Below are 14,780 nucleotides of genomic sequence, written 5' to 3'. Positions count from 1 at the left end.
TCTAATTATTGATAAATTGCTTCGCAGATCAAACATATATTAAACTTTTGATGGCTTAACAAGTTTCATGTCCCCATGCAGTTGTGCCTGTTATTATAAAAAATGAGGAAGCCATTTCGGACATGGATCATCCAGACATGGAGCTAGGAGAAAACAGCGAGAGTCCAACAGGTGAGTATGCAGTGCTCAGAGGAACTAGAGAGTGGGATTTTTTGGGTGGTTGCGTCCTTCACCTGGGAAACTTGCCCGCCATCTCTGTGCTGTTCCACGGTAGTCCTTCAACATTGATCATACAGGTGTATCTATTACCTGGTAACCATTTAGAAACATAACCGTTGTTTGGGAGATCCCTTGTAAAGCTTGGATTTCCACATTTTTTGTGTGGGGTTGCCAGCTGTCGGTTGCGTGGCAGAAGGGGTACTCCTTCAATGATGCAACATAATCATGTGTATATTCTAGCTGGACTCAGATAATTGTAAATCAAAGTCAATGATGATGTCGCATTCAAAAGAATTTAGGTGTGGTGCCATAGGTGTCACTGCCATTCTTCTACAATGCATCACATGCAACCCATACTTAGGTGCATCAAAGATGTGCTGACTGACATGACCTGATCATTTCTCCCTTCTGCAACAACTCGTATACAAGGCTGTTTGCAAACCTAATCACTTGGCTAGGGAAATTGGTGCCACCAAGTTACTCATCTGGTGCCAGTAGCCACCACCAGCTTGCCCAAAAGAACACATTTGCACATCCCAGCAGTTTGAAGTGGCAAACACACTCCCAATAGCTCTCAATAGAGAGGGGGATTAAATGCTTCACTCTTTTACTGCCTGTGTTCCATCCACCAACCCTACTCATCCCATCGTTTTATGAGCAGGGTCGAGGTTTTAAACCACATGTTCCCCTTATTTGAGCTTCACAAGACCTGTACTTTTTAGAAAACTATTCAAATTGTTCAGCCTCACAAATGATTGAGGTAGGATATGTGAGTTCCAGTTCCATCCTTCGAAAGGAAGAAAGTGTTATAAGAACATATCTATTTTTGTTGGTGCTGCGTAATATGTCCAACCCATTACACAGTTCATGATGGTTATTCATCTAGAATTTCTCCTCATTCTTTAATGCCTCTACTAAAATGTTTCTGGAAAAAACACATCACTGCCATTTCAAGGAGGGAGTTGTATCAAGAATATGTAAACTCACTTATATTGAGTAAAAAGCATTTTTAGTTGAGCCTTCCTACTTAGTTTTCCATTGTTGAACCACTAGACATTGTTGCTTATCACAGCTTCCAGGCTTGACAACCTAGTATAATGATTGGCAAATCTTCTTATCTCTGTGCCTCTCATTCCGTAGCTGCCTATAACTTGGAGCATTGTGATATGAGCTTGTTTTACAAGCGTCATGAAAATGAGTTTTTATTTCTGAAAAATAATTTGAAGAAATGAGTGGTAAATACAGGTGTGTCACTATTCATTTTTGAGTATGGTGTTAGCCAAGATTGTTTGATTCTACTAAAAGTATACATATAACATATCAATTGAGCCTTTCAGACGTCCCTCTTCATCCATTGGACATTTTCCTGTCACCTCCCATAGCACAGGGTGACGAGTCAGCTCACTTCAATCATTGGCTAATTTCTGTCTGAGTGATGGTGTTACGTGTAATTTGTCTTTTCACAAGGAGCACATCCCCACTCAAAGTAGGTCCCTTTAGGGCCAAGGGCAACGTGTTTTTTCAGACCAAAAACAGTTTTTCTTTTAGGCAATTGTGATGAGTGTGTGCATGTTTTTTTTTTTTTTTTTTTCCAATATTGATGAGGGCCCGACAGAGCCATAAAAATGTTTTGCAAAAACTTTGTCAAAACAAGCATTGACAAAGCCAATATACTGATAGTCCGTGTCAGACTTTTTGGCTTTGTCAGGGCGTGTCGTATAATCTCTTAGAAATCTTTTTATATATAGCTACATGATTTGGAACATGAAAGACTTGAGAGCTAATAAGATTGTGTGGAAAGTTCTCAAACACTACTGTGAATGGACATCATTAGATCGAAGTATACTGTGGAGCGCAGCTGTCTAGTTTGCTAAAGACCTTTTAGGGACATTCGGAAAGCTGAGTTAGGAATACATTCCGCCCATTGCTTACCATTGCCTTTGTGATTTGTAACTCACATTTGCTTTCTTTCTGTTTGCTAGCTTTATTTATTCTAGGCTGTCCACCTTGTCTTTGTCCATCCTGTGAAGCATAGCCTATTTACTGTATTCTTCCACTAGTGATCGCTTTCTGTAAACAGACCTTTATATTTTGTTCTTATCTTGTCACATTTGCTGTGCTTTCAGATACAGAGGTCAAATGTAGGACTCTGTCTTCTGAGAGTGGTTGGTTTTTACTTTTCTTTCAATGACTTCAAACTGAGAGGCATTAGCTGACAGTGTGAAAGGGGGTGTTTTTTCCCCTTTGATTCTGTGTAGGGTTTCCTTGTCTTTTTCATTTGCTTTCCCTGCCTTTGTCACAGCTTCTCGGTTTTGCTAGCGCCGTGACATCTTTGGGTACTGTGCGCTCTACAAATTTATTTTACTTACTTACTAAAGGCTTTTTTTCTAGCACACAGCAACATTTAAATATCTGTAAATGATATGTGGAAATATTTCAGAATATATCAGAATTAAGAAAGCACAAATAAAGCATTTTTTTTTCTGAAGTGTGCTGGAAACAAATATCTGAATACGATAAAAACAAATCAATACACTAGGTGATGCCATTACCATACATTAATGTTTGTGCACTGTATAGTTTTATCAGTAAAACTATATGTCTCTGCAAATTTCGATTGAAAACGTGTTGTCTGTAATGGCAATGCACTACCACACTGTGCATACTCCACTCTACACTACTCTATGCCACTCCACTCTACAACACGCCACTTCACTCAGTGCCATTCTACTCCACTCTACACCTCTCTGTGCCACTCCACTCTGTTTCACTATACGGCACTCCACTACATGACACTCTACTGCAGTCTTTGCCAGTATACTCTACAACTTTCCACCCTGCTCCATGACACGGACACTCTACTCCACTCTGCCTCTTTACGGATCTCTATGCCCCTCCTCTCTACAACACACCACTCTACTCCACTTTATTCTACTACACTATATGTCACCCTACTTTATGACACTATACCACTTCACTATACCACTTCACACTGTATGCCACTCTACTGCACTCCAGCAGCATACTTTACAGCAGTGCATATTATGCCACTCAACTCTGTGACACTTCACTCCACTCCCTGGCACCCCACTCAAAGCCACTCAACTCCATTCCACTCTAATACTTTACTCCACTCAACGTCCCTCCACTCTGCCCCCCTGCACTCTGTCACTCCACTCTGTGAGACTCTACGACATTCTGTGCCATTTAACTCAAGGTTACTCTACTCGACTATAAGACTCTACTCCACTTTGACACTAAACCACTATTGTATGACATTCCTCCACTCTACTCTACAACATGCTATGCCACTCTGTAACATCCTACGCCACTCTATAATATTCCATGCCACTTAACTCAAGCCCACTCTGCTCAGCTCTGATACTACACCACTCCAAGCCACTTTGACAGTCCACTCTATGACACTTTACTCCATGACACTTTACCCCACTCTATGACAATGCACTCTGTGCCCCTCCACTCTACAGCACTCCACTCTACTCATTGCCACTCTGCACCAGTCTATGCCACTCAGCTTTATGACACTCTAGGCCATTTCACTATAAGCCACTGTACTCCTCTCTATGACACTCCACTTTACGACACTTTGTGCAGCTCCATGACACTCTCCACTACAACACTATACAACTCTACAGCACTCTGTGCCACTCCATTTTACTACATTCCATTCTACTACACGCACAGCACTTTATTTTATGAAAATATCTGCTGCGCCACTGCACCCTAACACTTCACTCCACTCTACTCTCTGGCACTCCTCTCTGACACTGTACTCTGCTCCACGCCGTGCCACTCTACAACACTCTGCTCTACTCTATGCCACTTAACTCTAGGCCACTCAATGTCTCTTCTCCACTCTGTGACACTCCACTCTGTGACACTCCACTCTGTGACACTTCACCCTAGGACACTCCACTCTGCCACTGCACGCCACTCTACTCACATGCCACTCTACTCTACAACACTTTACTCCACTCTGCATCTCACTGCTCAGCGACACTCCAGTGAATGACACTCTGCGCTTCTACCATAATCTACACCACTCCATTCTGAGCCACTTTACACCCCTCCACGCTGCGCCCTTCAAGGCTGTGCCTCTCCACTCTTAAAGCCTTCACTCTGCGCCAGCCTGCTCTACCCACTCCGCTCTGACACTTTTCGCCCCTCCAGTCTACAACACTTTACTCCTCTTCACTCTGCGCCTTGCCACTCTGCACCCCTCTGGTGTACTGCACTCCATGCCCCTCCACTCTACAAAACTTTATTCCCCTCCACTCTTGACCCCTCCAAACTATGATTCTCCACTCTATTACCTTTTTCTTTACAACACTCCACTGTGCCACTCTGTGCCACTCCAATTTATGCCACTCTGACACTATTTCTTTCTATGCCACCCCTCTCTAAGACACTGTACTCCATGCCACTCCACTTGACTACACTCTGACACTCTACTTCACTCTATAACACTATATTCTACTCCTCTCTACACCACTTTGGTTCACTCTGCTCCACTCTACGCCTCTCTATTCCACTCTGCTCTACTCTACAACAGTCTACTCCGTGACACTCCACTCTACAACACTCTCCTCGTCTCTTTCTCTACTCTGACACTCTACTCCAGTCTATGACACTTTATTCCACTCTATGCAATGCTACTCCATGCCACTCCTTTCCACGGTACCGCACACACCGCTACTCCATCCCACTCCACTCTACAATACTCCACTCTATGGCATCCTACTCCAATACATGCCACACCACTCTACTACGCTCCGCCCCCCCTCCACTCTGCGCCCGTCCACTCTGACTGGTTTCTAAACTGATGACAGTGTTAAAGTACAAAAAATGAGTAAAAAACATGTTTGTAAACTACATTATTTCAAAGGAAATGGATGCATCAATTGTTAGCCACTTCCTATCAACAAGACACAGTGGAAAGGTCTTTAAATGGACAGTATTGACGGTAGTCCAGCCCAACCCAAGAGGTAGAGATCTAGAGGCAGTTCTCCAACAAAAGGAAGCATATCCAAATTTGCATTTTAATACCACAACTATGGGATCAAATGAAAATTCTGAACTAAATTGACTGTAAAGTGGACCAGAAGGAATGTAAATATTCACAAGCTGGTCCAACAAACGAATATTCCAGTCGTCAGATAGGTTCAGACACAACATTGTCAAATATGGTAAAATGAACTTTAAGTGACAATTGCAGCAAGACAACAATGACACATCGTACCATCATGTAAGGGCAGTGGCGACATAAAGGGCAGTAATCGTACTAAGCACTACAAAGACCAGAATGCCCCTAGCATAATCAGTAAATCGACTACTAGAGTCTAGTCCTAGGACCAACATTGCAAATGTAATTAACTACGTGACCACGAGGCAGAGAACACTGCAGCTAAGGAGCTCAGCCAGAGAAAAGACAAGAAACTTTTCATGAACTGAAAAGTAAGTAACAAATACAAGGCGATTTGTATGTTCAAGAAGCATTTCTTTTAAATCACAAAAGTTGAGATTCATCACAACAATGTAACAGGACTTACTGATTGATAAATAATGAAGCTTGGGTTTTCGACCTGTGTTTACCCACGCAGAATGAAACTTTGCTTTAGAAGGTTGAGAGAAAGCGAAATACATCGCCAACAAGTTACATGTAAAGTCACAAATGAAATGTGGATAAGGCACGACAGAAACTGAGTGACGTTAGAATGAAATGTACCCTAAGCCTTTACATTGAAACCTTTGTTTAAGAGAATGGAAGGAAACAAATGCTTTAACATATTTCCATTCTGCCCTGAACGGAGTTACAGATTGCAGTTGGGAAAGTCTGCACTTAACTGGAAATCGAATAATTAAGACAGAGGCACAGCAAAGCTTAAAATAAGCTGATTTAAAAAAAAGAAAAAATACATACGGGTGACGAACTGAATGATTCAAACATGATGTGAACAGGTGGGATTTCATTTTTTCTCCTCTCATTCTTCTCGTGAAAAGAATGGTGACTGCAAACTGAAATTCAAAGCTAAGGTAAAAAAACAAAGGAAAAAAAGCCCACAGATGTCTTGAAGTGCGTGATGCAATCCTTTTGACATAACATCCCTTTTAAAAAGGAAAAAAAGGAGCAGTAAATGTAAAAAATTAAATGACAAAGATAACATATAGTCCCTTTCTTTGAAATAACATAGTTTACAAAAATCTTTTACTTATTTTTTTGTAGTTCAACGATGGCATTGGCTTAGAAACAAGTTGTGGTTCTGATGATAACCAATAATAAGAGGAATCTGAAATGCATTAACCGTGTTGCGCAAGACAGTTGGCGGCAATTAATAACTGCACAAAGGCAATCCAGAAAGGAACATTGGATGCCTTGGTTTATCTAAACAAAATGGGGGCACAACCCCTCTAGATGTGTTTAAATAAGGAGTGTGCTTAAAAATAAAGCACAATAGGGCAACTCTATTCACTTCTTGAAAATAGAGTTGACTACGACAACTCTATTCACTCTTTGAATTAACGACTGGTATAATGTAATCATGTTTATAGTACTGTGTTTTGTTATTGGTTTGATGTATGATAAAATTGACATTTGTTTCTTGAGGTTGTGTTTTTAAAATAACTAAAGGTTTAACTAAATAACTATGAGGTAAAGAAAATTAAAAACTTGATCACTCTGAAAAACTGTGTGGACAAAATAATTATTAGCAAAGGTATCTATTGTAGTTTGATTTTCAAGGGGCCCAACTATGTGGAGTAAATAGGCCCAACCCTCCAATTTAGTAACTTTTTCTAAAAGTGGCATTTTCAAAATTTGTAATGTTAAATTCAACTTTACCATTAAAGAGGGTTCTTTGTTACAAGTCAATAGATACCAAACATGGCATAGTTACTGCCTCTCATTAAGGAATTACAGCTCATTAAATGTTATAAGGAATACCCAGTGTTAACCTATGGGAGGGGTGGGCCTGACATTAGTGGGAAACAAATTTGGGAGTATTTCACTACCAGGACATGTGAAACTTGAAAGAACTTCCTACCTTTTAATTACACAGCACCCTGCCTAATGGGCTGCCTGGGGCCTTCCTTAGGGGTGGCTTATTTGTAATAAAAGGGGAGTTTAAGACTTGGCTAGGGGGTTCAAATGCCAAGTCAGCATGGCAGTGTGACAGTGCATTCAGGCTGCAGTGGCAGGTCTGGGGCAAGTTTTAAAGGGCTACTTAGATGGGTGGCCCACTTGTAGCATTTAATTTATAGGCCCTGGGTATATTTCATACCGCTCTACAAGAGGCTTACAAATAAATAAATATGCCTTATGGGTATAAACCAATCAACCCATGTTTTAGGGAGAGGACACTTTCGTACTGGTTAGCAGTGGTAACATGCACAGTGTCCTAAGGCCAACAAGAGCAAAAATCTAGCAAAAATAGGAGGAGGAAGGTAAAAAAATGTGGGGATGACCCTGTAGAGAGGGCCATTTCCAACAATGACACTATAATCTAATTCTCTCTATGCCACTGTGATCCACTCTATGCTACTCTACTTTATTCCACTCTGCTGTACTCTACAGCACTCTACCCTGACACTCCACTCTACAAACTCTCAACGCCACTCGCCCTACTCTGACACTCTGCACTACTCCATTCGGCGATCTTTAATCCACTCTACGCCGCTCCAAGGCACTCTGTCCCTTTCCACTCTATCCCACTCCACTCTATCCACACCACTCTACCACACTTCACTCTACGACACTGCACTATGTGAAATTCCACTCTAGGGCATTCTACTCCAATCCATGCCACTCCACTCCACTCTAATACACTCTATCCCCCTCCAGTCTGTGCCTGTCCACTCTTCACCCCTTCACTCTATGCTCCTCTGCTCTACAACACTCTGCTCTATGACACTCTACGCCTTTCCACTCTGACACTTTACTCCTCTCAACTCTGCGTCCCTCTGCTGTATGACACTCTATGCCCCACCATCCCACAACATTCTACGCCCTTCCAATCTACACTTTACTCTGCGCCATACTCTATTCTATCACACTTTACTCTGCTCCAGTCTACAACACTCCATGCCACTAACCTCTATCCGACTCCAGGCTCCTCTATCCCACTCCCCTCTTCAGCACTCCACTTCGTGACATCCACATTACAGCGTTCTACTCCAGTCCACTCCACTCCACTTTACCCTAGGCCCCTCCACTCTAGGACTATCCACGATACTCCACTCTGACACTCTGCCCCACTCCACTCTGCGTCCCTCCAGTCTATGCCTGTCCACTCTTCACCCCTCCACTTGATGCCCCTCTGCTCTACAACACTCCATGCCTCTCTACCCTACGACACTCTCTGCCCCTCCAATCTACAACACTTTACTTCCCCTTCACTGTGCACCGCTCCACTTTGACCCTCCAGTTCATGACACTCTAGGCCATTCCACTCTGTGCAACTCTAGTAGTACTTCACTGTATGCCATCCCACTCTGACACTCCGCTCCACGTCACTCCACTGTCCAACACTGTATGACACTCTACTTTTTCCACTCTGACACTATACTCCTCCCTACACCACTCTGGTCTACTCTCTTCCATTCTGACACTCCACTCTACAACACTGTGTACCACTCTCTCTACTCTGACACTACTCTCCTCCAGTCTACAACACTTTATTCCACCCTACGCTATGGTACTCCACACCACTCTACTATATTCCACTCCACTCCTCTCTATACCACTCCACGCCACTCCATGATACTTCACTCCATGACAATCCACTCAATGGCATTCTGCTCCATTTAGGCCCCTCCGCGCTAGGCCCCTCTACTCTAGGCCCTCCACTCCACAATACTCCACTCTATGACACTCTATTCCACTGTACGTCACCCTACTCTAGAGAACACTGCTCTATTCTACTCCGCTCTATTCTACTCCGCTCTAGTCTACTCCACTCCATTCCACTCCACTCTAAGCCACTAAACAGCACTTTACTACACTCTACGCCAATCCACTCTATTCTTCTCTGGCATGCTACTCTACTCTACTCTACTCCATGCCACTCAACGCCCCTCCACTCTAATTACCCTTAATTCTATACCCCTTCACTCTATGCCGCTCTACACAATTTCACTCCACTCTATACCACTCAACTCTATACCACTCAACTCTATACCACTCAACACTATACCACTCCACTCTACACCATGACACTCCACTCTATGACACAGCATACCACTCCACAACCCTCCAATCTACATCACTCCACTCTGCTCCACTTTACTATACTCTACTCCACTCTACAACACTCTTCTCCACTCAGTGCCACTCTGCTCTACACACTCCATTCTGTGCCGGTCCACAGCCCTCCACTCCACTCTGAAACTCTTCTCCACTCTATGCCTCTCCACTCTGTCACTCCACTGTGCCACTCCACTCCACTTCACTCCACACCAACACACTGGAAAAAACAATAGCTGCCAGTTCAAGATCCTGACACACGCATACAGAGCTCTACACAAGCAGGGACCATCCTACATCAACCATCATGGGAACTTCCACCTGCTCCAAGACACCTGCAATACACCTCACTCGCCCTCGCACACACACCCCACATCTGCCTCAGCAGGGGCAGCCCCTTCTCCTACATTGCTGCAAAGTCCTGCAACGACCTGCCCCTCCACCTCTGAACAACGGACTTCAGGAAGAAGCTCAAGAACTGGCATTTTGATGGCGACACGGCATCCTCAGCGTCCAGATACTCCTTGAGATGATAGATCTGCGCTATACAAATGCTGTTTCATTGATTGAATAGCTCTTGCATAGGTGACACCTATCAGCTTTGCCTGTGCTTGTTTGTCACTCAGTAGTATGAAGTTAAAGACTGCATGACAGAGTTACTCCAGATATCCCCTCATTCTGCCAATTCTTTCTTTTTCACTCATAACCTCCTTCCGCTTCAGTTCCTCACTCTCCAGGATCATGTGCCTTTTCTCCCACAACTAGTCATTCTAACTTTACCATCCATTTTACTGTCTTCCTCTTTCCAGCCTCCCATTCCACTGGTGCACACTGGACGTGATTCACTGACATGATTCACTTCACATCAGATGTCCAGTTGCATAGGGTGAAAGGTGGTAGGGATGTTGTGAAGGAGAAAGACAGGAGTTTATCTTGAGCTTATAGCCTTATTATCCTCCTTGTGGTATAATATTATGTTTTGATCAGTAGTTCTCCTTTTTTGAGCGTTTGTAGCCAGCAGGGTTTAGTGGTTCGGGAGCAGTTATTTAACACTTGGTATTGTCCACACTAGCAAGTAAAATAGATTACTTGGAGAATTACAGTGGCAATTTGAAATTCACGTATTTTAATTTGTCAGAATGCCCTCCCTATATGAAAGCTAAGGTGTAGAGCTGAATTCCACTCATTTTAGAAGGACAAGGGAAATGTGCAGATGGGCACTTGCAAATTAATTTTAATGCTAGTTATATTATCCCCTACCTTCCTTATGTACCCTCACCAGTATTTTAGGCCTATAAGTTTAGAGGAGAGCAGTCAATTGGCTGGCTTCTAAGTTGGTCATGATACTGCAAAACATGTAGTAGAATGAACTTTGGTTATCAGCAAATTGGGATTCAGGCAATGCAGGTAATAACCAACAGAAAAGCCTTCATTTTCTGATTCCTACTGAGCTAAAAACAAGTTGAAATGAAGGACTGTTTTGATATCGATGCTATCCTTACTTTGATTTTGTGGCAAACCTTTTATCTGTACCACTCTAACATTCCTGCAACGACTTATCCTTCACTTTACAGATGAAGATGAAGTGCCACTGACAGCTGATGCCAACTCGGCGTCTCCAGCAGAAACAGTCGACATCCTGTCTAGAAAACGGCATGCTGTTGCTGATGAAAACCAGCTGGATTCTCTTGAAATTGAGAGAAATGAATTGAGAACAAGGCTGCAGACTAAGTGGGCGGTGGACCTCTTCAAAGGTTGGCTGAAAGAGAGTAAGCGAGATGTGTCCTTTGAAAAGTTAAGCAGTGACAGCTTGTGCCAACTATTAAGAACATTCTATGCTGAGGTGAGAAATGCAAAAGGGGAGGAATATCACATTCAAAGTCTTGTTTGTGTCCGGGCCGGAATAAATAGGTACTTGAACAGTCCTCCCTTTAACCGAGCCATAAACATCATGCATGATCCCAGTTTCATATCAGCCAACAATGTGTTCCTTGGCATCATCAAAAGGAAGCGGAGAGAAGCAAAGCATACTGCAGAAAGACACGGTGCTATTACAAGAGATGACTTGATCAAGCTCCGTTCTAGCCCAATATTTGGTGTAACAGAGCCAACCACTTTACTAAACAAGGTTTGGTTTGAGGTCCAGTTACACCTAGCGCGGAGAGGTCGTGAAGGCCTCAGGGTGCTACCACCTGATGCTTTTGCTATAGTAACTGATGAAGATGGACACGAATATGCTACACCCACTTATGAGGCTTCAAAATATCAAAATGGTAACTCTGAAAGAGGCAAGGCCTCCCTCCGAGGAAGAATGTATGCCCAGCCTAAAAGTCCCTCCTGTCCAGTAGCAGCACTAAAATTGTATATCTCGAAAATGCCCCCTGGCGCTCCATGCTTTTACTTACAACCTCGCAAACTATCTGCTCATCAAGCTGCTCGTGAAAAAGTGTGGTATACTGTGAGACCACTAGGCAAAAATGCACTTGGTAACTTTATGAAGAATCTCAGCGTTCAAGCCTGTTTATCTAAAATGTATACAAACCATTGTATCCGAACCACAACTGTGCAGCTGCTAAGTGATGCTGGCCTGGAGACTCGAGAGATCATGGCAGTTACTGGCCACCGATGTGCATCATCTGTGAAGAACTACTGGAAAGCTAATGAAAAGCAACGCAGCTGCTGGTCTGGCATTCTTTCCTCAGCCGGTGTAGAGCTGCCAACACTTTCCACACCACCCCTCCAGCAGAGTGGCACAAGACCAATTGCTGTTAGAAAGGAGGTGGATGATTCTCAGAACCCTTTATGGTTGACTGGCCCAACTAGCCACAACGATCCTTCCTCTTCTGCCGTTCCACCCCCCTATTCATACTGTTCCTTCAATGTAGCAGGAGATGTCCAATTTAAACTGGTTTAGCCTTGAACTTGTTTACATTAATTTAACTTTTTTAAGATGACTGCTCTCTCTTAGCATTGATCCAGACACATCCCCTACAGCCCTCTCCACTCCACTCCATTCCATTTCTGGTCAGTAATAAGCTATTTATTTATTTCTTACCACTAGTTCTTCTCATTTTATGTTTGTTTTGCACCTGAATAAACCATCTGGTGATGATCCTCAAGTACGTTTTTCATGTATTTGTTCAAGTTTCCACCTCTTTATGTGGAATGATAATGTACTTAGATGGCAGCTGGAATGAGAAGCTGTGGCCTGATGAATCCACAGGTCTGGGGTGGAGGAATGCTAAAGTTCATGAACAGCAATAATGACCACATTTATTACAGTTATTATCAAGGTGGATAATGTCTCTTACCCAATCATGTGCCTCCCTCACTTTTGGCTCAGGGTGGATAAACATATCGCGTAGACTAGTGGTTCCCAACCTTTGGTCCGCAAAGCCTCCTCGTGGTAGTCCGCCACTGCTTAAAAATGTAACTAATATTAGCATATTAATGAAGTGTATATAAATAAAGTGGCTAAATGTACAATTGAAATTTTTAAAACATACTGTAAATCTCAAGAAATTTGAAATTGAAGCCTAAAAATTAAATTAGTACGCTCAGATTCATTTGTGGGACTAGTGCAGGTGCATTAAACAGAATATAGTATGGACAATGTGTGGCTTCAATTGAATTTAGAAAAGCTCCAAACTTCCTATTAACATTTAATTTTTTTCATTTATATTTGTTTGCAAATTAAATCAAATGTGTTATCAACTACGTGACAGTTACAAACTTGTCTTTGACAAAAAGGTTGATCTTCCACATTGAGTTATCATTTTAGAAAATTAAAAAATAGAAACCTAGATGTATAAAGTATATTATCATTGTCATTGTTTTATGTTTGGAATATGTCTTTAAAAAAATTGAAATAAAAAAATCCATTACATGATAAAAATGAAATAGTACTGCAATTTTCAGCCCCATAAATATTTCTTATCTAAAATCATGGTTTGCCTTTTTCAACACTTTATATTTCGTTTATACAGTAAAATTCATAACTGTTAAAAACAGATTTGTTAGCACAATTGAGTTTGACAGCGGTTACTGATAACTGCTCTTGCTATTATATGCAGAAGCCATCTCAATCTGGGGTTCTTGTACACAATGCAATGCATGAATGTGTAATGAATGCAAAATGGCACGTACTCATTCTAGTTGGGATCACCTTCCATCCACTTATTTTCTGTACTCTGTTGTAGATTGCAGCTTTCTACGTCATTTTTGCCAGAAGGTAGTTGTGTCTACTGCTGGTGTTTTGTACTTGATAGTCTAGCTTCCAAGAATCAGGATGAAGGAGTGTTGAAGATTTGCTCTTTTACAATGACTTCAATATATCACTGTTAGTCTTGCTTTAAAAGTCTAATTGTACAACAAGTACAGTAAGTGGTTTATTAACATTACAGTAGAAGTGACAAACTATAACCTCTGTTCAGATTCTAAAAAGTGTTGTATACTATTGAATTTGATATTCAAATACAAATTGCAAGAAATACACTCACTGATACTTGTAACTAAGGGATTTATTTGCTAACTTCATGAGGGATGTTATTTCAAAAGGCAGGTGTTCTACAAATGACAGGAAAGGACAATATGATTCCTACATTTTTTTAATGATATCAACTGTCTATTAATGCAGACATATGAAAAGACAGAAGGTATAGAGCTCAGTAAAAAGGTGAACTATACTTTGTCTTTGCCATTTGAATGGTTGCATTTACAGTAACATCATCTAGAAATTAGTAATTCCATTTGTCAGTGTACCAGGAAGTAATTGAAATCTTACTTCAAATGATATTGTTCAGCTGCATAGCAATTTAAAGGTGCAGAGTTTGTTTTTCAGTTCATTAATTTGACCTGGTGCTGTAAGGTGGAAGTGGTTACACTGGTATCACATTGCCAGATATGCCTGAAGTACAGAATGACCTATTGTTTCACATTCTCTAAACTTGCTAAAAGAGTGCTTCCATTGCTATTCACAAGGGCATGGTATGCACCAGCATACATATGTCTCACTCGTACTGCTATTTGTATTTGTGTATGAAGTTCATTTAACAAAGAAGAAGTCATATGAACTGGATACAAAAACTGAACCTGAAAGAGATATTCCGGAATATGCATATTTAATAATATTACAATGGTATTACAAGTTGAATGTCAATAGACATAGGAGTGACAAATCGTGTGACATACCCACCAACTGCTGAGAGTACTGACGATGATATACATAATGGCATAGTACTGATGTACTTATCAATGTACATGTGCCACAATGGATCGACATTTTTTTTTTTTTTTTTCAAAA

General features: G+C 41.7%; 1 protein-coding gene across 3 annotated transcripts in view; it reads left to right on the top strand.

Annotated features, from left to right (window-relative positions):
• LOC138288377 (uncharacterized) overlaps nucleotides 1-12,597 on the top strand; it is a 29,203-nt gene extending 16,606 nt beyond the window's left edge. For all 3 annotated transcript variants that reach the window (XM_069229948.1, XM_069229947.1, XM_069229946.1), the window contains 2 exons: nucleotides 82-171; nucleotides 11,053-12,597. In XM_069229948.1, coding sequence (XP_069086049.1) covers nucleotides 82-171; nucleotides 11,053-12,392 — 1,430 coding nt within the window. In that variant the 3' untranslated portion in view covers nucleotides 12,393-12,597. The remainder of the gene's footprint in view (nucleotides 1-81; nucleotides 172-11,052) is intronic.
• Nucleotides 12,598-14,780: the final 2,183 nt, after the last annotated feature.

The sequence above is a fragment of the Pleurodeles waltl genome, chromosome 4_1 (assembly GCF_031143425.1).
Source record: "Pleurodeles waltl isolate 20211129_DDA chromosome 4_1, aPleWal1.hap1.20221129, whole genome shotgun sequence".
Classification (NCBI taxonomy): Eukaryota; Metazoa; Chordata; class Amphibia; order Caudata; family Salamandridae; genus Pleurodeles; species Pleurodeles waltl.
The sequence above is the reverse complement of the archived record's forward strand: the minus strand, read 5'-3'. Positions and strand labels throughout refer to the sequence as shown.